The 22,150-nt window shown below is 33.3% G+C and overlaps 1 protein-coding gene across 1 annotated transcript; it reads left to right on the top strand.

Moving 5' to 3' along the window:
* The first annotated feature begins 28 nt into the window (after positions 1 to 28).
* On the top strand, positions 29 to 22,150 carry LOC126818088 (receptor-type tyrosine-protein phosphatase epsilon). Its single transcript, XM_050545270.2, has 17 exons — positions 29 to 2,149; positions 2,602 to 2,681; positions 3,280 to 3,539; positions 4,197 to 4,284; positions 4,800 to 4,876; positions 5,823 to 5,859; positions 6,186 to 6,283; positions 6,905 to 7,039; positions 8,293 to 8,432; positions 10,309 to 10,444; positions 11,270 to 11,435; positions 13,487 to 13,527; positions 15,639 to 15,761; positions 16,863 to 16,988; positions 17,672 to 17,814; positions 18,861 to 18,993; positions 21,416 to 22,150. The coding sequence occupies exons 3-17, from the start codon at positions 3,357 to 3,359 to the stop codon at positions 21,491 to 21,493; spliced, it is 1,704 nt and encodes a 567-aa protein (XP_050401227.2). The 5' UTR covers positions 29 to 2,149; positions 2,602 to 2,681; positions 3,280 to 3,356; the 3' UTR covers positions 21,494 to 22,150.

The raw sequence follows: 22,150 nt of genomic DNA, 5'->3' as shown, positions 1-22,150 counted from the left end.
AATCAGCGTCAACTTAGATTTTCTTGAGTCAAAGGATTTTCATGTAGTATATTACTAGGGCTGTGTAATAATTTTTACTGAGTGCAATCCTGGTTATTATGGTTTAACTGTACTTCTATTTGTTTTCAAAAGAAATGTGAAGATTCTGCTTATTATAATCATGTGAACGAATTATGCAATAATACTAGTAGTAGTAAGTATACAAATTTTATCTACATACAGGCCTGTTGTAGATCTGATATTTTTTTAAACAAATGTTAATCTCCGATTTCATACAAGAGCAAATGGCAGTACAGTGGTAGTTAGAAAATCATATAAACTTGTCAGTATGAAATTATTGTGATTTTTTTTATGCTTGTCTAAGATAAATCATATAAACTTGTCTGTATGAAATTCATAATAACACAACTTTATGGATTTACTACTTCTTGGTTTATTACATGCAACGTTTCAATACTATTACAGGTATCTTTATCAAGCAATGATCAATAATGAATAACAACCTACATTTATAGTACATTCATGAGTAAGACAATAAAAACATAACATTAATTAATGGTTATAACAACAACATTTCCCTTTGAAACACACCCGTCCGTCCACAATTTGTTTGCCGACACTCTACAGGTCACAATTTTTATCCGATTTTGAAGAAACTTGAAATATAGGTCTATCTCCCAAAGATCTCGGTTCCTTTCTTCGATACTGGCATGTATCAGACCATAACTACTTGGATTATGGCCCCTGATTGTACGAAAAAATCACGTTTTAGCTTGTGGACACTCTATGCGCCAGTATCGAAGAAAGGATCCGAGATCTTTGGGAGATAGACCTATTTGGGTTGAACGGTGATATACTAAAATGGGTTTTTTAAATCGGGATAAAAATTGTGACCTCTAGAGGGACTACAAGCTAAATACGCGATTTTTCGTACACTCGGGGGCCATAATTCAGGAAGTTACGATACCAATATGCGCGAATATCTAGAGGAACCAAGATCTTTGGGATATTAACATGCATTCCAAGTTTCATCAAAATCGGATCAAAATTGTGACCTCTATATCAAATTATACTTTCTCTACTGTTTGTTTGTTCAGTTCTTGTTTTTTGTGCAGTTATCCTGCATTGTCTGTCACATTAGATTATGCCATCTCTCTTTATGAGTTAGTTAATTCATACTTTACAATATTATAAATTAAAATGATTATTATTCATCCAAAGGCATGGGGCTATTAAAATGGGTCTTTCCGTCTTTTTGGGACACAATAACTCTCCTTCTAATTGAGCTAAAATGTTCAGACTTGGTGTATGTGTTTATTAGGTGAATGCCTTATGAGCATTTTCTGCTTAGGATAATAATCAGAGATCAGCAATTTGATTGGTTGATGCTTTGGGACACGATAACTTTAGTAGTTCTAATTAAGTGAGATTGATGAAACTTGGTGTATAGTTTCATTACATCAAAACCTTGACTAAGTTCGATAATGAACATTTTCTGCTCAGGGTAAGCAGAGGGATAAGCAATTTGATTGGTCGAGACTTTGGAGTTTGACAACTTTGATTCTAATTGAAGTGGTGAAACTTTGTGTATATTTTCATTGCATTACATCAATACCTTAAAAAAGTTTGATGCTGAGCATTTTCAGCTTATGCAAAGTAGAAGGTTCAGTCTGATTGGTCAAGACTTTTGAACACAATAACTATCCTTCTTATTGAGATAAAATGTTCAAACTTGGTGTAGGTGTCTATTAGATGAATGCCTTGACAGAGTTCGATTATGTGCATTTTCCACTAAGGCTAATCAGATTGGTTGAGACTTTGGAACACAATAACTTTGGTTATATAATATTGGGTGAGACTGATGAAACTCTGAGTATAGATGAAACTTAGTGTATAGTTTTACTACCAGGTACTTCAAAACCTTGACTGAGTTTGATAGTGAACATTTTATGCTTGATTAATATATGTCATCTATTTATTTTGGGGTTTCGGCGGGGGATATCAGCCTCACTGTTGACTTGTTTTAAACAGAAACTGTATTACCAGGAGAAGTAAGCGGAGGTCCTACAATTGGCATTGTTATTGGCGTTATACTTGTTCTACTGTTAATACTCATTATAGTCTTTTTCATAATAAGGCAGAAAAGAAGGTTAGTAAAATGTTGAGAGAATACTCTTTGACTTGAATACGAAATTAATAATTGTTCTTCTGTAAGTATGTGTTATAGATTATTTGTAGGTAATACACTAATGGGAAACTAAAAATAACAAGTTGTAGCATTACACAATTTAAAAAAGGACATAAAAAATGTATGTCTATGTAGTTAAAACCTTAAAATTGTGATTAGAATTTGTAATAAATAAGAAGCATGGTTTCATTTTTGTAATTCAATGATTCAAAATATTCTAAATGTATTATAATGATGAATCAGAAATATTATAAACTAGATCGTAATTGTGCAAAACTGATCAAATACCTGTAGTTTCAAAAAGTGCTTTCCATGAAGAGAATTTGGTCATTCTGACAAAAAATAAAAAATATATTGTAGCATTATCCAAAGAAATCAAGCAACTTTAAACTTTTAACAAATTCAATTTACAGGAAAGTAAAACAGAAAGTTATTTGTGGCGTTAATGAACCGGTTATTGAACTAGATGACCATGTGGTTCATATTGAAAATGGTAAGAGAAAGAAAGGCAGTTTCATATCTGTATTAAAATGTGTAAGCAATGTAGATTCAATATATAAAGAAATTAATTCCTGTCAAAATATATTGCAATCAAAATCCAATTTTACCTTCAATTTATTAAATGTCACCTAATCCATTATGATAATGATAATTTCCAAATAAGTATTAAAATTATCTTTTGTGAAACATTTAATCATTCAAAAACACATACAAATAGTAATTATGATTTTAAAATTATTCTATCTACATTCTACACTATCGAAGTCATCTACAGTGATTATCTCTTCTTTAGGGATCAGAAAGAAAGCTCCTGTGTAACAATATCCCTGGATAATACAGTATCTTGATACAGTTAGTTCTGTTGGATTCTGATGGATTAGTCTAGTTGAAATGGTAGCCAACTAGCAGGTTGAATTATTGAGGGAACTGTAAATTATGAGATCAATTTGATGTCTTTTTATTCAAAATAATTGCCAGTTGACTATTTTGAATTATTTGATGTCAAATTATTGTCTTCAGGTTTAGAAATATATTCTTTTTTATCATTGCTGACAACTGTAAACTTAACTTGGGAATTTAAACATATGCAGATGATCCAGTGTATGTCAATGAAGAAATAAGGAATCATAGATCAGTTGAACTTTTGTCACAGCAATCCAAAGATCATATGATGGAAAGTGAAGATGATGAGGAAGAGGATGAGGCTTACTTATTAAAACTAAGTGTTGAAGAAGTAGATTATTATAATCTAGAATGCCAGTCTAAAAAAACAGAGATAGATGTGGATGAATTAGGGAGATTCCTGAATGGAGCATTAATAGGTGATAACAATTTCAAGAATATGTATAAGGTAAAAATGTCCTTCTTAAGAATCTTAACATCAATTCACTACATTTTATGAATTGAAGTAGATTTAGATCTTCCAAGAATTCGATGAATGTGCAGCATCTATTCCAATCTAGTGAATTTATGAAAACAAATTTCGGCGTCACTTTTGTTATGCACTACAGGACATTAAAGGATTTGATATAAATTTAACATCCTATTTTTCTGCACCAACTGGATGAGCTAATTAAGACAAGCATACTGCAGTGTGCTAAGAGGGAATATTTGCTCGGACAGAGGCGCTTTGGCCTACTCTTAAATTGAATTCCAACTGTCAAGGGATCTTTTATGTCCATGCCAACATGTGCACGGAACCTCAGATTTTTTTCCTCTCTGAATGACTAGACACTGTTCCTTATTAGGCCCTTGGTCCCGCACTACTGGCAATTTTAAGGACCTTTCTAGGCCAACACCATGATCGAACATCCGGGTCTCCTGATTAGAGAGCCAGCACCTCACTAGCTGAGCCACCATGCCTCCACACATTACAGGATTTGTCTAAGAAACACATGTTTTCAGATTTGGTTGTTAGCGTCTGCCTTATTTTCATTGAGGTTATTTTTGATTCCTGCATAAAGATTTGTCATATGGTTATAAATTTTTAATCCTACCCATTTTACAGAAACTCCCAAGTGGCATTTCTGCCACTTTTGAGATCTCACAGATACCAGAAAATCGATCAAAGAACAGATTTAAAGGATACTACCCATGTAAGATACTATCTAATTTTGGTCTATATTTTTGAGTGTAACGATACATAAGACCACTCTATTGCTGAAACGATTAAATCTAAAGTGGTCATTTTCAAATCCTGTGAATTTTATGAGGCATTATCACTCTCACCAAGAAGATAAATGTAGTTAAGTTTTATTTATATTTAAAAGAATGTTAAAACTAATAAAAAAAAAATCCAAGAACTGATCTCCAACAAATGATCGGTTTGCAAATGGGATTTGGTCCTGCCTCATCTTTGGCCAATGCCCATTTATAGAAATATAATTTCTGCATTTAGGAAAACTGATTATAAAGTAGCTAAATGTTTCAATGAATTATACTGTGAATATCTCAGCCATGGCTTAGCAGATTACTATTAAATTTTTATATGTTTTGAAAATTTGTTTAAGTTTATTCATTGCTAACAACATGTTTACTTTGTATTGACCCATTCTTAAAACCAAGGAAAAATTACATGCAACTGGAAGAATATAGCATGTATGTATTTCAGATGATTATAACAGAGTTATTTTGGAATTTTTACCTGATAAACCCCATTCTGACTTTATAAATGCAAGCTATGTTGATGTGAGTATTGATTTCATTTTAGCTTCCCAGAAAACATATAGTAGGACTAGTAGGAGTACTTAACTTGAGATTAAGAGGTCTGTACAGGGTCAATGAAAACTGTTTCTGTCAGTAGAACCTTTATGGATGTGGACTGTGAAAAGTGGACAGAGGGCAATATACGTCCACATAAAGGTTCTACTGACATCTGCTAGTGGACACTCTAGATGCTACAGTTACATGTTATGGTTATGTTAGTGCTAGAAAGAACTAGCTAGAAGTCTATTAAATTGTATTTATTTGTTATAATCACTGCATTGGTTGTTGCACTTGATTAATTTTTACTGTTTTGTAAATGCTTCCATTACGTTCAAAAGAATACAAATGCTACAGCTTTTATGAACTGCTTAGACAACTTAGCTGCTGTTAGGGTATGCTTTAGCTTTGTTGTCCGTCAACACATCTTTACTTTATGTATTTTTAAAACTTGGTCTGTTGGATTTGATGATAATTTGTCTTAGATTTAGAATGGACAGCTGTGTAGATGTTGAATTAGGCCCCAATCTGATTAAAACACAGATCCTATTTCATTTTGGTTTTTATAGTTCAAATTTTGTTTTACTTTTATTACACTAGGATCTGGAAGAGTTGTTATCATTGACATGTTCTGGATAGTATTAGAGATTAGCCAATGAAACGGTCTGTTACGGCAAGCTTTAGGCGTGTGGGTAATCCATCAGAAACATAAATGCTGATTCGTTAATCAGATGTCCGATGTCATAGGGTCAAAAGCCACTCTTATGACCTCTGACGCGACCTATCGCTACAACTTGTCAGATCTTCATGTAGTGTAGGCCATCGAAAGTATAAAAAAACAAAATGAAATATAGATCTGTATTTTAATCAGATTGAATTAGGCCCCTGTCAATGCTTTTAGTTTCTATTGAAAAATTTATTTTTTTTACAGGGATTTGAATCTCAAAACTATTTTATAGCAGCTCAAGGTAAGACAGAAACAAACTAGTTTCTGATGACAAATGGCAAGAAAATTGTTGCTTTGTCATCATAAAAAAAAAAAACATCGCATTTAGAATTCTGTGTATAAATCTTCACTTCATTTGCTTGTGTAACCATAGAATAAATATTACCATAAAAATTAGACTAGCGAAGTATTGTGTTGACCAGATGCCAAACCAATGGTAAAATGTATTGTGATTGGCAGAAATCATAAGTTTTGTACTTTGCACCACAAAAGTTTGTTTTGATGAAATTTGTATCATTTACCAAAACCTTAACCATTTTATGACAATTAGAACTTTTATTCTTTAAGGTCCAACTAAGAAAACTGTGAATGATTTTATTAGAATGATTTGGGAGAAGAAATGTGACAAAATAATAATGCTAACCAAAACATATGAACAGAGAAAGGTACTTTAAGCACTACAAATTTTGTTTTTGGGTTCCCTTTGAAAACAATTGTGTGTTCTTATAGAAATAATGCATTTATATAGCACCTAAAATCTAACGCTATGCCCTGCTCATTTATGCTATGCTATTAAATTTAGCATCAAAAAATTTATAGTTAGTTGATTTCAAAAGTTAGAATATCTCAAAATAATCAGTATATGTTTGGGAACAGAGTTTCCAACCCTGATTCCAACAGTTAACATGTGGTGTATAGGGGCCTTCTGTCCTTTCATACAAAGAGTTCTGATTCCATATTTCAAAGTAAACAATATAATGTGATTGGGATAAAAATCTGGCAAAATTGAGCCTTATTGATTATAACTTAAACTAAAATATTTTAAGAATACAAACTTTTCATTTGCTAACAATTAATATTTTAATTCTAAGCTAAAATATTTTATTTTAAGTCTTTGTGAATACCCCAGAAGCAAAAGCAGCTCACATTTTCCTGTTAATTGTTTTGCGTTACTCTGGCGTATACCTTACAAGAAGCCTTGTTATATTTCCACAATTAGGATTGTTCCTGTTCACATCTTTTGCTTCTATTCTTGTGTATAAATTTTTATGTTGTGTTAAATTTAGTATAAATGTGAAAGGTATTGGCCAGATAACGAGAAAGAGGTATTTGGTGACTATGAATTAGTTGTAGAGGAAGAAAAGACAAGATGTGATTATACAGTTAGAAAAATTACCATGAAGATGGTTGGATCACGAAAGGTATCACATCTTTCTTTATCATGTTATTGAAATACTGATAGAGAAGTACAAGGTTTATATCAACCTTTTGTCATTTCCGAACTCATCTGCATATTTACACATTATTTCTTTCAAACCCCTTTAAAATTTGAAACACCCCAAAACTTGTTCCACTTAAAGATACATTCCTGCGTACAAACTGGGTGATTTGATGATATATTTGCCAAGGAATACCCCTGCTATAAAAAAAAGATCAAAAGAGGTCATGTTTGTGTCACATGACTAACCTCTCTCGGTACCTAGCAAAGGGTGCGAAGTCGGAGGAGAATTCATTGCATACACAAGACGATGTTTTCTTCAATCACTGACTATTTATTACAAATATCGAATCCTAATTAAATTCTCAGATTATCCACCGCCCGCATCTTTTTCTGTGATTTTTTTTATCTCAGAAAGTGTTGTATGTCTAACTCTTCATAAAGTTTATCAACATGTACATTAAGCTCTCAATCTCCGCGTGCCACCTTTGACGTCATGCGTGCAGATATTCCTAATTGTAGGGCTGTCGATTAGGGGAACCCTTACATTTTTATCCTGAAAATGCTCCATGAGTGTTTTTCAGGGAATTCAGCATTTTTCTAGTAAAATTGGATATTTCTACTTTCCATATATACCAAAATTGCCATACTTTTATTGGAAATAACCACCCGATAAATACTTTTCTGGGAACGTATCTTTAAACAACTGGACTGTGGTCGTTCAGTGCTGAAAATTATTATGCTATTTTTTCTCTGATTCAGTTGTCAGTAGGTGAGACTATAAATCAAAACTAGAGAAACTAACACATAAATTAAGTTGTTGCCTCTGTCCGTTCACAAGTCATTAAATTACTCCCTGTTTATGTTCAGACCTTGTATGAAATGTTGTGAACATGATAGAGGAGGCAAAGTTCTCAATGGAATTTATTTCAACTTGATGTGATTGTTCTTGGAGACATAAAGATGACAGAAATATCCTGATACAATACATAGTTTAACCAATAGAATACACTGTGATCTCACTTATTGTGGTATAAGAAAGAACTCTATTTTGATTTTAGTTATCGCCCCATAAGTATTGAGTGCATTTTACAGAGTTTTCTTTCTGGTCGCATTTTCCTTTTTATAGCTTTTGAAAGCTGTTACAGGATTCTTTAAAACTTGTTCTGCTGGAATTGTTGAAATTGATTTTTCCAGCCTGACAAATCCCTGTATGTGTTTTTTTTTTCTTTGCAGTCTAACAGAAGTCACACTTTCTTCCATTATCATTTTACCTCATGGCCAGATCATGATGTGCCTGGTAAAACACAGTTATTAGATTTCCTCTATTATACCAGAAAATATTCATCACAGTCTTCTATTATTGTACACTGCAGGTTAGTGTTTTAAATAAACCATTGCAATTTTATGTTTATGAATTTAGATACAAACTGAATGAAACAACTTCAAAATAATTACATAGTGATTGTATAAACCATAATTAAGCAATATAAACATGGAAAATATCCAAAGCAAACACTCTCAATGACAGCGCAATGATTCAAATGATAAACATTTCAAAAAATTTATTTTTGTTATCAGTCTTAGCCCTGTTGCTTTTGTAAGCCTTCCTTATACCCATACTTTTTCTCGACACTTTGATGAAAATGAGAGGGTATACACCGATACACGGCCACTTTTCAACTGATACACGGCCACTCATGTTATGGTAAAAGAGTCATCATTTTCAACTGTCTCAGCACTTTTCGAATGTGCGTCACTCTCAGTCATATTCTTACATTTTGTCTCACATTTCTTTACATTTTGATATCTAGTCGCACTTTCACATTTTGTCGCGGCTTATGCTCATCCGCAGCACATAATCCAAATATTTTACTATTATAAATTAATCCATTGGCATTTTCTACACTACAAACTTGAGAACTCTACAATTCCAACTCGTCTTCATTTAATTATTATTATTATTATTATTATTATTATTATTACAGCATATTTATAGTGCACCCTTTCATATAACATGTTCAGGAGCACTTTACAAAGTGACAATGTAAATCATACATAAACAACAAGATTATGGACATGTTAACGATTGTATACATAGTCAGTTAAAAGCCTGATTAAATAAATGTGTTTTAAGTTGTTTTTTAAAAGAATATAGAGATGTACAACATCTTAAACTAAATGGTAGATTATTCCATAAAACAGGTGCTTGATAACTAAAAGAGCGCTGACCATAAGAGACTAGTTGAACAGTTTTGGGCTTTAAAAGTAGTTTATCTGATGTACGTAATGGCTGTTCTTGTTTTTGTCTGTCAGTGGATGTCGCAAAGTTAATGAATTGATCTGTGCGAAAATTAGAAAATGTACCTTGCTTATCAAAAAAGTTAATATCCAATCTTTTGTACTGATCTCAAAGTGTCACCATATTCCTATGCAATTGGTATTTTTCCTCATGTTTGGCGGAATTCGACTCATCTGCATGGCTTAAATTTCTTGTTCTGTGAAGGATCGGGCTTCTAAATCTTCGCGGTCATTGAAATCTCTTGCAGAACTGATATTCTCAGTCTTAGAAATATATATCTGTGACATTATAAAGTAGGATTCTTCGACGAATTCCCGCATTCATTTCTGCTATCCACTACAATCGACGCAGCCAGGATGTTGGCAAAACAACAAGAAATGGCTATTGTACAAAATGATTGGATGACGTTTTCTTTTCTCAACCAATCAATATCCCTGTTATGAACATTTTCCCTGACCTGATTTAAACCGTGAAATGCACGTGCGGTGTACTGACATCATTTATCTGAGTAGAAATAAGCGTTTGCGATGAGATAATTGGGGGGCTCTAAATGGGGAAACTTTGATAAATTTGTGAAATGAAGAATGCTTTTGAAATTGGGAAAAATAGAAAAAATCTCTATTTCTCGAAAAAGTATTTAGTATAAGTCAGTTATATACCTTGTTTTCTCGGTGTATATCTTCGCCTCTGAGCCCCACTCAAAAAAGAGACGGTGTATCAACCCATACACCTTGAAAACAAGGTATATAACTATTACTTACATGCCTGACTGTCGTGTCGAATTATAGACGATATTGTGAAATCTCTATAACTATCCTTCAAATACCACTGTGACAAGTTCGTTCATTGGAGAATATTACCTATGCTTTATTAATCTCTATATTCCGAACACAGTATATATATCTTTACTAAGGTAATTGCAGTATTTATATTATATGTTTTTTAAACAGTGCTGGTATTGGTCGTACTGGAACATTCATTGCTGTAGATGCTTTATTAAAACAAGGTGATAAAACACATAAAGTAGATGTAGATAAATTTATCTACAGAATGAGAGGACAAAGAAAAAACATGATTCAAACACCGGTATGGAATTTTATGCCTTCAGATTGAAAAGGAAGGGAAGCTAGTAAACTTGTGCACAATTAAGTCGTCCAATACCATTGGTTGACTCGTCCACAGGGTATTGGCTATGTCGTCCACAACTAATAGTTGACTTGTACACACATATTAATTGTATGGACTTAATCAGTTTTACTATTCATTGTTTTTGTTTTATCAAATGGTACACAAGCTTGATTGGCCAATCACGGCCGAGATTAGTTCATTGATGTTTTAATAATAAAATGGCCCTGTATTGAGTGTTGATTGACTTTCTGCTGTTCTTAATAAAAATGTTTTAATAGATTAATTGGATAAGCTTTTGTATTTTACATGAAACAGAATGATTTATACATTCAAACACTGTCTGGACATTCGCACAAGGTGGATATATCATCTGCATAGCGCTGCATGCTTATATACTCTACTGTACATGAAATATGGTACAGCTATTTGTGGATGACTTTACTCTACTCTACTAGACCTTTCGTTTGGACGAGTTTCCTTGTGGACGAGTTAAATAGTATTCAAATGGAATTATGATTATGTTTGAGTTTTTACTAAAATATCCATGGACAGTGTAACTGTAAAGCCATCTACTCTGCTTGACCAATCTGATCCAAGGAAATCTCATATAATAATGATTTGCCACAATATCTTGTCAGAATTGCTGAGAAGAAATAGATGGACTATTCGTCTGATTATGCATTCTTTTACTACTGGAAAAATAAGATGTTAGGAAACAACACCTGATTATTGATAATCTAAGCACCAGCTTAGTTAAAGTAAGGTATTTTGCTTTACTTTCAGTCTCAGTTAAAATTTTTATATGAAGTATTGATAGAAGGTTTTAAATATGGCGATACTAGTCTCAGTTGTGAGACTTATGTTACTGGATATACTCAACATGGTTCATCACTTGTTATGGGCAAATCATCTATTGAACAACAATTTAACTGTTTAAAACCAATCAGTGGTAGGTATATTTTATGTTCCATTTAATAAGATATTACTAATATTACCTTTGTTGATATGTTAAAGGAGCAGTCCAAGATTTCTCAAGGTACATGTACTTGTTGATACAGGTGGGTTAAAGCTGCAATGCTCCAGAAGGTCAATTATCATTTTCTTTATTTATATCTTTCAAGAATAATGACTTTGAAGTGTTCTTTAGATAGTAACAATAATTCATTTTTATCCACAAACATTGAGACCTAAATTGCATTAACTGATATTATTTGAAGTGTCCAGGGGAAGAACGATTTAAGTCACATTTTTGTCTTTTCGTATAAAAGACAAAACAGACTTTTGGACGAGAATGCTTGATGCGATCAGAGCAACGAGTGGGTTTAATTACAACTTCAAATGATGTTTAATACGAATCATAATTACCAGTACAGCAACTTGTGAGACCCCTGTCCAGTATCTAATCTAATTATAGTTGCTAGTGTAGATGATGCAATCATAACGGTAAAATGAATAATAATGAGTCACGTGTTTATATAGGCGCGAAAGGGAGAAGAGCGTTCCGGGTAGGAAACATGGCGTGTGTGCCAGGCAGTCTAGCCATTATGTTTTATCGATATTGTGTATAGTTTACATTAGTTATTGGCGGTTAGCCACCCTGTTAGAATAGGGGATATGACATTGATTGTGTTAATGTAAAATATGGTGTTACAGTAACTTTTGTATTTAAACCCAATTGTTGAATGGTTATTTAAAAAACACATTTTGACATGCCACTGTACGTAAGCTAGTAAAATGTAACTTGTGAAGTCATAAATTGTAGCTGATCTTATCGTTGAACTGTTATAATAAACTGTATTATAAGTACTATGTAGTTAAATAGCATTCGGGGCCCATGTTCATATAGACGCTGGGAAGCAGTTTGATTAAGTGACCATAAAGTCTCAGTTCGTCTGCAAGTTGAGGACAGGATTCAAACCTAAACACTTTCTGTTGCCGTCTAGGCAAGGTCTGTGACACAACTGACTTCCACTTTTCAGCCAAATTAAGGTCAAATAAAGGGTACAATGGACGTATTTGTTCGGGAGGCCATTTCAGAAGGGCCTTGGTTCGATGTGACTCTGATCATTTTTACCTGATATTGATTGTTCCACAGAAAGCTTATACAATTTGCTACCAGATGGTACGTGGATAAAAATGAATGAGTATTAAAAACATACATTATGCAAGAGCTAAATCTGTCTATTGCAGGTCTTTCTTTAGGCCTGAAATGTTTTCTAAATTATTAATTAGACATAAATTAACTGATCCAGGCCATAATCAAGACTCAATGGCATCGGAATTTCTCAGATATTAAATAGATTAGAACAGTTCAGCCATATTATGATCTAATCTAAAAATGGAGAAGCGAGACTTAGCTTTGAACAACCAGTACGGTGGTTGCAATTATTGCACACATCTTGTCAAACCTTCAAAGGCTAATATCTTCGCTCGCAGTAGAGTAAATTTTCAAATTATTCATTTTACATTATCTATTTTCGAACTATTATAGCAAGAATGACTTCTTCTTTATCTAAATCTTGCATAATGTATCTTTAACTATCTAAGAGAAAAGAGATGGCAGCAGGAAATCAATATAAAGTATTGGAAACTTTAGATAGCTATAACATTGATTGATCAGTATGAATATTTTTAATTAGACTAACATGCTTCTTATATATATAGTTTTTAATGTGAATGTGTATTAATTTTTGTGTTTTGAATCTTGGAATATTTAATATTGTGCTATTTAGTTTATAGATTAGATGTCAAAATGTATGTTATAAAGAATCTTTAAATTTGAGTTCAAAACCTTAAGCTGTTTGAAAATGATTGTCAAAATTGCTTAATAGAGTTATGTAAACAAGATAAAGACGTTTTGACATTTGTTGATATGTAAATTAGTCACCTGATAAACCAAGCCCTATGGCATGGTAAATTTATCGAGATTGTTGTACATCTGTTAGTCAGTTTTCAATATGGAATTCAAACTAAAATATTTTTTTTTATGATTTTATCCAGATTCGACAATAAGAAAAAAAGACCACTGGTTCAGTCTACCTGTAAGTATTACTGTTGAGCTAGCTTTATTGATATCTAAGAAAGACTACCAAAGTTCAATGTATTGTATATTGGTGGGTGTGTGGGGTGGTGGTTCACTAACCAGGATGTCCTAGGTTCAATTTCAAAGTTGGCTGTGAAAGTTCTTCAGGATTTTCCAGCAGGCAAGAAAGAGCATCTAGTCATTCGCATGGAAGAAAAACAAAAACGAGGTCTCATGTACACGTTGGCATGGGCATAAAAAAAACCTTGGCAGTTGGAGTTCAAATAAGAGTAGGTGGAATCACTGCTGAAAGGGCAAAAATGCTCTCATAGCACAGCAAATCGTATGACATATGTCTGTCATTGCAAAAAGTAGTTTATTAAAGACCACGTAAGATCAAAAATCTAAATTGCATGTATGTATAGCCCATGGTTACTATATCAACTTTACGGCAAGTTCACACCAATCTGATTAAAATTAAGTCCGCTGTTAACGTTTAAGTATCCGACACGCCAAAACGCTTTTCGATTTTTCAATTACGGCCTTAATCCGGTTGATTGGCTGGTGACGTCACAGGCACTACACATAGGATATACATTATCTATACAATATCTCACTGTCTGTACAATATAGCACTATCAATACACACGGCAACTGGACAAGCGTCTATTGACGGTCCAATTACCACGTGACTGGCCTAACCATAATCACCGAATTATCGCCTTTCATTGGTATAGACTAGACATTTGTGATTGGAATATTTTAGAGTGAATTTAAAATGCTGTATCATGCCGTAGATCAATTTAAGCTGCCTTTGTTTAAATAGGCCATGTGTCAAATGAAGATAACTCAAGAAATTAGCACATTTACCGGTAATTTGGATAACCCTGTAATACTTGATATCCCAAACTTAAGTACAGAAATACAAATGGTGCCAGTCATTTGTCGATATATTCATTATTAGCTATATATAATAATAATAACCATTTCTATACATAAAGAACAACAACAATGAATATGGAATTTTCCGATGACTATGCATAACATGTACAATAGATCGCACTCATTTCTCTGCCAATCAACGCTTGGTATCTTATTATCATGTACCATTCCATGTACGACAGGTGTAGTAAATGAGGTGCCGTTTGGTGAGTAATTAAACTGTCAATGCAATTGTAAAATACAAATGCAATACAAATAATACGAGGCTACTTGATTACAAAAACACCGGTGAGCAATAATTATTGGGTATATAGTAATTTTAAACAACTGATGAGTAAAACTGAATTATTTTATACAATTAATGTGTGTGTATGATTCTACTATTAGTTCGTTCGAGAGGTATTACGCACACGTTCCACTTAGAGTGATGTCTTTGATCTGGCCGGTGTAAAAAAAGATAATTACCTAATCAACATTCTTAATCCCACTAACACTCACTGCTAACACCAACGTGTAAATTAATTTATGACCCATGCCTGTATAACTTTTACATATTAAAAGTGTTTGTCCAATAAGTTCCATATTGTAAAAAATTAATTAAGAGTTCAAGACTTCAAAGTTTAATAGTTGTAGGCACTCTAAATTGAATCTTAAATTAAAATGAATTACAAAACAAATTATTCCGTAGTCAATTGTTTTATTTAATTAGGGGAATTAAGGAATCCTTCAGGCGTTAAAGAATACACACGCCGGCTGTATATAGGTAATTAAGGAATATACATTCCGAATATGCATTCGGTTACTGTGATGTCACTGGCTTCTGAGGGGATTAAGAGTGTTTTCGATAATTGGCAAAGTCGTTTTTACGGAAGGTCTATTTTTACGACTTTGAGTGAAGATAACTGAATTAATTTCAATCAGATTGGCGTGAACTTGCCGTAAAGTGGATATAGTAACCATTGGCTACACGTATCTCAAAATTTCCAGGTCCATCTTATGTGCACTTTAAACAATTAACATGGTTTTCTTTTTTTTTTACATATTTGTAGAGAGAGACAGCATGACAAAGCTATTTCAGGACTAACGCATATTTTTAATTCAATAATGTGCTTGCAAGCAGGGTCTTTGACCCCGGGTGTATAATTTTAAAGAGATTATTTTTAAGGTCCTATAACATTTTTTCTTAAGTCTAGGAAAAGCAGCATTGGTTATTCAATCATCGAAGAAAAGCAAATGGATCCCCTAGAGTTTTGGAAACAGGTAAAAAGTAACGGAAGTCATCTTGTAGTTCAGCTATCAGATGAGAGTGATGTAAGTAAAACAAGGAGGCTCTTTTTATACGCCCACATTTTCATGTGGACGTATTTTGCTGTCACCGCTGTCCCTCGGGCATCCATCCGTCCACAATTTGTTTGTGGACACTGTACAGGTCACAATTTTTATCTGATTTTGACAAAGCATGAAATATGGGTCTATCTCTAAAAGATCTTGGTTCCTTTCGAAATTGGCATGTATCCGACTGTAACTTCATGGATTATGGCCCCTGATTATACAAAAAACCATGCGTTTAGCTTGTGAACACTCTAGACGTCACAATTTTCATCCTATTTGGATGAAACTTGAAATGTATATTTATAACCCAAAGATCTTGGTTCCTTTCGCTATTTGTGCAAATCTCTTGTAACTTCCTGGATTATGACCCCTGATTTTAAGAAAAATTGCTTTTTTAGATTGTGGTTCCTCTAGAGGTCACAATTTTTATCCAATTTAAAAACTGTTTGCATATATCACTGTTACACCATAATGACGGATGAGTTCGAATTTCGTGAAAATCGGACCAAAAATGTCCCCACTCCTTGTACGCAAATAGTGTTAAAAGGTCACAATTTTGATCCGATATTGATGAAACTTTAAATTTATGTTTATAACACAAAGATATAGGTACCTTTTGATAATCGCGCACATTCGATCGTAACTTCCTGGGTTATGGCCCCTGACAGTACAAAAAATCTTACTTTTTTTTAGTTTTGTTCTCTGTCGATCTCTTACAAAATGTGGGCATATCTTACCTGGCAACCACTGGTTAAAAATTAGTACCGGTATTGGTTAAAATGTTCTATTATGAAGAATATATGTACTAGTTTTAAGTAAAATGTCTGTAGGTATTAATTAGATTTGTATAGGTATTAATTAAAATATACTGGTATTATGTTAAATATACTTGTATTAAAGTACTAGTCAGTTTTAGCAAGGTAATGTGAATCTTAAATTTATTTTCATACACAAACATTTAAAAGGTAATTCTTCCAGATTAATGACTCTTGATTACAAAATCTCTACTAGTTATTCAATTGTCAACTTGTACTATTTTGTATTATTCATGTTTATGTTGTTTTTTGTATTGATGTTTAGGTTGATTTTTATCCAGTGTCTGGTAGCCAGACAAGTATTGGTTTACTAGAAGTTAAATGTGAATCAGTTGTGACAATTACTACAGATTTGTCTAGTACAATAGTTACTGTATGTGGTGGTGAGAAGGTAAGTTGTAACAATTCCTACATATCTAACTAGTACAATAGTTAATGTATTTGGGGAGGGGGTAAGTTGTAACAATTACTACAGATCTGTCTAGTACAATAGTTACAGTATGTGGTGTGAGTTTGTGAGTTGTTACAATTACCACAGATCTAACTAGTGCAATATTTACTGTATGTGGTAGGAGGTAAAGTTGTTAAAATTACTACAGATCTGTCTAGTACAATAGTTACTGTATGTGGTGTGAGGTTGTAAGTTATACAAAAACATAATATGGAACACAATTACTATTTTAATTAAAACGACGTTTCGTTGTGGAACACATTTACTATTTTAATTAAAGTGACGTCGCTTTAATTAAAATAGTAATTGTGTTCCATATTATGTTTTTGTATTACGTATGTCAATTGCTAAATGCCGCTCAAAGAAGAGGTTATAAGTTGTTACAATTACCACAGATCTTACCACAGATCTTACCAGTACAATAGTTGCTTTATGTTGTAAGCTGTTAGATATAGATCTTACTAGTACAACAGTTACTGTAACCTCTCCACACAACACCTCATTCTCGCAGAAGTCCAGATTTGTCTTTGCAAAAATGTTTATATTAGACCTAGAGGGTAGGCAAACCTGCTCTTGGATAATATTATGGATTTAGCATACCACATTTATTTTATTATGATTAGAGAACTTGTAAAGGAATAAAGCTGTTGAAAATGGTTATTCCACATAAAGATCTGGCCAGTCTGTTTGGTAACATCATGAAAATATTAATTGACCATGTAGAAATGCATGATAATGGAATGGTGCCAATCATTGTCCTAACCAGGTAATGTTTATGAGAACTTAATCCAGGGAATAATTTTATAAATGCACTTTTAATAAGTATATTTTGCTAGGTTTTACATGTACTTTTATCAGTTGGTTGATTTAAGTTATAGATTGTAACAGTTGAAGTTACAATCAATTACAGTTTTTAGGACTACAGTAAAAACTTGAAGGAAAAATAGAAAAAGTGGCCAATATATACCTTTGAAGCTAAATAAATAAATGGGAAATGAAATGAAATAAGATGGGGTTTAACATCCTACTGTTCTGCTCCAAACTGGGCTAATGAAGACGCATACGCCATACAGTGTGTTATGAGGGAAATTTTGCCCAGACAGCGGCACTACAGCCTACTCTTATATCGAATTTCAACTGTCAAGGGATCTTTTACGTGTTCTCCAATGTGTACACGGGACCTCAGTTTTTCATCCCATCCAAACAATTAGACAGCTGTCCTTGTCGGGCCCTCAATCCTGCATCATCGACAAGGGGGAACCACGCCGGAAAAAATCTGGATGAACTTTCTTGGCCAGCGACTTTCCCACTTAGCCATTGTGCCCCAGAGAGAGAGAGAGAGAGAAATGGGGTTTAACATCCACTCGACACAACCTAGGTCATTTTGGGACTAACATATGGTTCGATTTTTTATTTCAATAATTTGTTTGAGCGTAGGGGTCTTTAACAGTGGGAGGAAACCAGAGGACTAGGAGAAAACCCACGAGTTTGGACAGGGGACCCTATTCCTTGTCACGTACAACCACGCCAGTTGACTCAATGACAGACCTTATTATACAGTGCGCAAGTGCTAACCATTCAGCCATCCACCACCCCCACCACCGTGTCCCCAATAAATGGGATATTTAGTGTATATTTTGCTATATCAACTATACATTACAAGACCAGCTTAGAAAAGTTTACAGGCATTATATTAGCACATCAGTTTTGAAATCCTGCAACACTGAACATTTTAGTAAATTTTTTGCAATCATATTACGTTGAGTTTCCTGGTAACCAATGTTTGTTCATCAATTATTTTTATTTATACAGTCAGTATGTTTATGGAGTGATATTCTGTTTATTGAGGAATATTATACAGAGAATAAATATTGATGATCAAGTAGAGGTTTTTAACTCTGTATCAGTGATTCGTTCTATCTGTCCCTCGGCCTTTACATCAAAGGTAGGTGTGAAACAACTTTTATATTTTATTTTTGAGATAGTTTAGTCATGACAGATGTGAGAAAAAAGTAAGGACAGGCTTAGATAAAAAAAATTTGTATTCTGCAGGATTTGGTGGGCCTGTAGTGAAATACAATAACTCTCCTAGTCCTACAGATTTGCAAGGATGCATTCAATTGTTTTTAAGCATGGATTTAATATTTTCAAACACAGATTTTTTATCTCACAGCATGTCAGTGATAGGCCATGTATGCTCATAATGTTTCACTACAAAATCTATAAAACCAAATCTTTTTTATACGCCCACATTGAAATGTGGTCGTATATTGTCGACACCCGTGTCCGTTCATCATGAGACGAAGATGCCTATTGATTTTCAGCGATTTCCTATAATTGCTGCCAGAGTTATGACCTTTGATCACTTTGTAAAATCTTGTGGCCACTCTAGAGGCTAAAGTATATATCCGATTGACTTCAGATTGATAAACAGAGTTTGATTTTCAATGAATTTTGATAACTTGAACAGCTAAATCCATGATATTAAATGTTTCGTATACTAAACATTAGCGACAATAGAAAAAATATTCGACAACTCTTGTTGACTGCTCGGACGACTTTGCTGCTGTGGACGTAGGCTTCGTTGCCTGGCAACCTATCTTTTGTTTTCTATAGAATATCATAGAAATTTGTGGGATTACACAATGACTTGGGGATACAAGTTAATTCTCAAGAAAACTAAACAAGTCTATTAGGGATATTTTTTCAGTAGTTTCTTAAAGTATTCTATAGGTTTAGATCAAATTCAACTACAGATCTTATACAAAACTATGTTAAATTATTTTGGATGTCATGTAAAAGAATCTACATATTGAATTCTTTTTATACGCCCACATTTGGTTTCTGTCGATATTCGCACATATCGGATCATGTTTTTATCTTGTGGTCCTTCTAGAGGTCACAATTATTATCAAAATTAAAAAATGGTTGAATATATCACCGTTACACCATAATGTAGACCCTCTAGAGGTCACAATTTGATATGATTTTGATGAACCCTGAAATACATGTTTATAACCCAAAGATCTTTGTTCCTTTCAATATTCATACATATTGAATTGTAACTTCTTGAATTATGGCCCTTGATTGGACAAAAAGTCGCGTTTTTAGCTTGTGGTCCCACTAGAGGTCATAATTCTTATCCAATTTAAAAAAAAACATGTAAATATGTAAAATTATGTAATATCAAGGTTGTGAACACTCTAGAAGTCACAATTTCTATACGATTTTGATGAGCCTTGAATATAAGTTTATAATCCAAAAATCGTGGTTCCTTTTGATATTTGCACATATTGGACAGTAACTTCCTGGATTATGGCCCTTGTTTGTTCGAAAATCACGTTTTTAGCTTGTGGATCCTCTAGAGGTCACAAGTTTTATCCAATTTTAAAAAACGTTTAAATTTATCACTGTTACACCCTAATGAAGGTAGAGTTCCAATTTCTTGAAAATCGGACCGAAACTACCTAACAAAATGGCGGCTCGTTGTATGCAAAAAGTGTAGAAGTATGTCATCCCAAGATTGGGGACCCTCTAGAAGTCACAATTGTTATCAGATTTTGATGAAACTTAAAATTTATGTTTATGTCCCAAAGATCTTGGTTCCTTTCGCTAATTTCGTATGTCAGACCTTCACTTCCTGGATTATGGCCCCCCGATTGTATGAAAAATTGTGTTTTTTAGCTTGTGGATTCTCTAGAGGTCATAATTTTTTTATCCGATTTTAAAAACTGTTTAAATATAGCACCATTCCACCATAATGAAGATTGAATTTGAATTTCTAGAGGCCACAATTTTTATCCAATTTTGATGAATTTTAAAACATATCTTTATATCCCAAAGATCTCAGCCATTTGGATATTTGCGCATTTCAGACCATAACTTTCGGGATTTTGCACCTGATAGTATGAAAAATCACTTTTGTTTTTAGCTTGTTCTCTATCCATCTCTTGCAAAATGTGGGCATATCGATCTTGGCTGGCAACCGCTGTTTCCTGTACTCTATAACATTCTATAGAATCCCATAAAATTCAACAGGAACCCCAACTTTTTCTTTTGGGACTTTTTCATAAGGAATGGGAGGTTAATTTCATTTGATTTAGCAAGAAGCTTCACATTCTACTTTTATTTCCTTAAAGTAATACACATTTACATTTAATGTAAACATAATTTATCACTTCATAATGCATTTCAACATTCCTTCAATCTGATTAAAATACAGATCTATATTTCATTTCGCTTTTTTATACTTTCAATGGCATCTACTAATGTAGTAAAGACCAGTAAAACAAAATTTTGAACTATAAAAATGAAATGAAATAGGATCTGTGTTTTAATCAGATTGACATTTCTTCTTATTATTTCAGAGTTTATACAAAGATGTCCATCAGTTTGCCTTGGAATACATTACCAGTATGAGTGATTATGCCAATTTGAAATCCTGATTCCTGAAACTTTGAAACAGACTCTTCTTCTGATAATTAATATAAAATTGTGTAGGCCTACATGCTAAAGATATGAATAAACATCAGTCTGTTGGTTGAACAGTCTTAGCTTAATGATTATTATAATTTGTTTATGTAAACTCAAGGACAAAATTCGGGTTGCCTTCTTCTTGTGTCATATTTTAGGAGGATGTCTATTGATTAAAGGCACAATATTCTAGACTAAATGGACAAATACAGAGATAGAGAAAGATGGGATTTAAGAAACACTAAACCCAAACTAGGTCATTTCGAGACTAACATGGTTCAATTTTATTTCAATAATTTGCTTGTGTATATAGGGGTCTTTAGCTGTGGGAGGAAACCTGAGAACCCAGAGAAAATACATGAGGTTGGACAGACGACCCAACTCCTTGACAAGTACAAGTGGGAAATCAATACCATGCCACTTGACTCACTGACAGACCTTATGATCGAATGCAAACATGTTTAACCATTCAGCCACCACCCCCCACTCACCCACCCCCATAGAAGTTGTCAAAAAAAAAGGAATAAAACTAACTGAACTAATACAGTTATCTTTTAATACCTTACATGTATCTTTTTGTTTTCAACAAATATCCACATGAAATGTTAAATAAATGCATCTTTCTTTGA

Source organism: Patella vulgata, chromosome 4, assembly GCF_932274485.2.
Source record: "Patella vulgata chromosome 4, xgPatVulg1.2, whole genome shotgun sequence".
NCBI classification, from domain to species: Eukaryota; Metazoa; Mollusca; class Gastropoda; family Patellidae; genus Patella; species Patella vulgata.
Note: the sequence above shows the minus strand (reverse complement) of the source record. Positions and strands in the feature narration are given on the sequence as shown.

Coding starts and splice junctions, on each gene's coding strand:
- LOC126818088 (XM_050545270.2), top strand. CDS start 3,357: ATGATGGAAAGTGAAGATGATGAGGAAGAGGATGAGGCTTACTTATTA. Junction 15,762..16,862: donor AGCTATCAGATGAGAGTGAT/GTAAGTAAAACA, acceptor ATTGATGTTTAG/GTTGATTTTTATCCAGTGTC. Junction 16,989..17,671: donor CTGTATGTGGTGGTGAGAAG/GTAAGTTGTAAC, acceptor TATTATGATTAG/AGAACTTGTAAAGGAATAAA.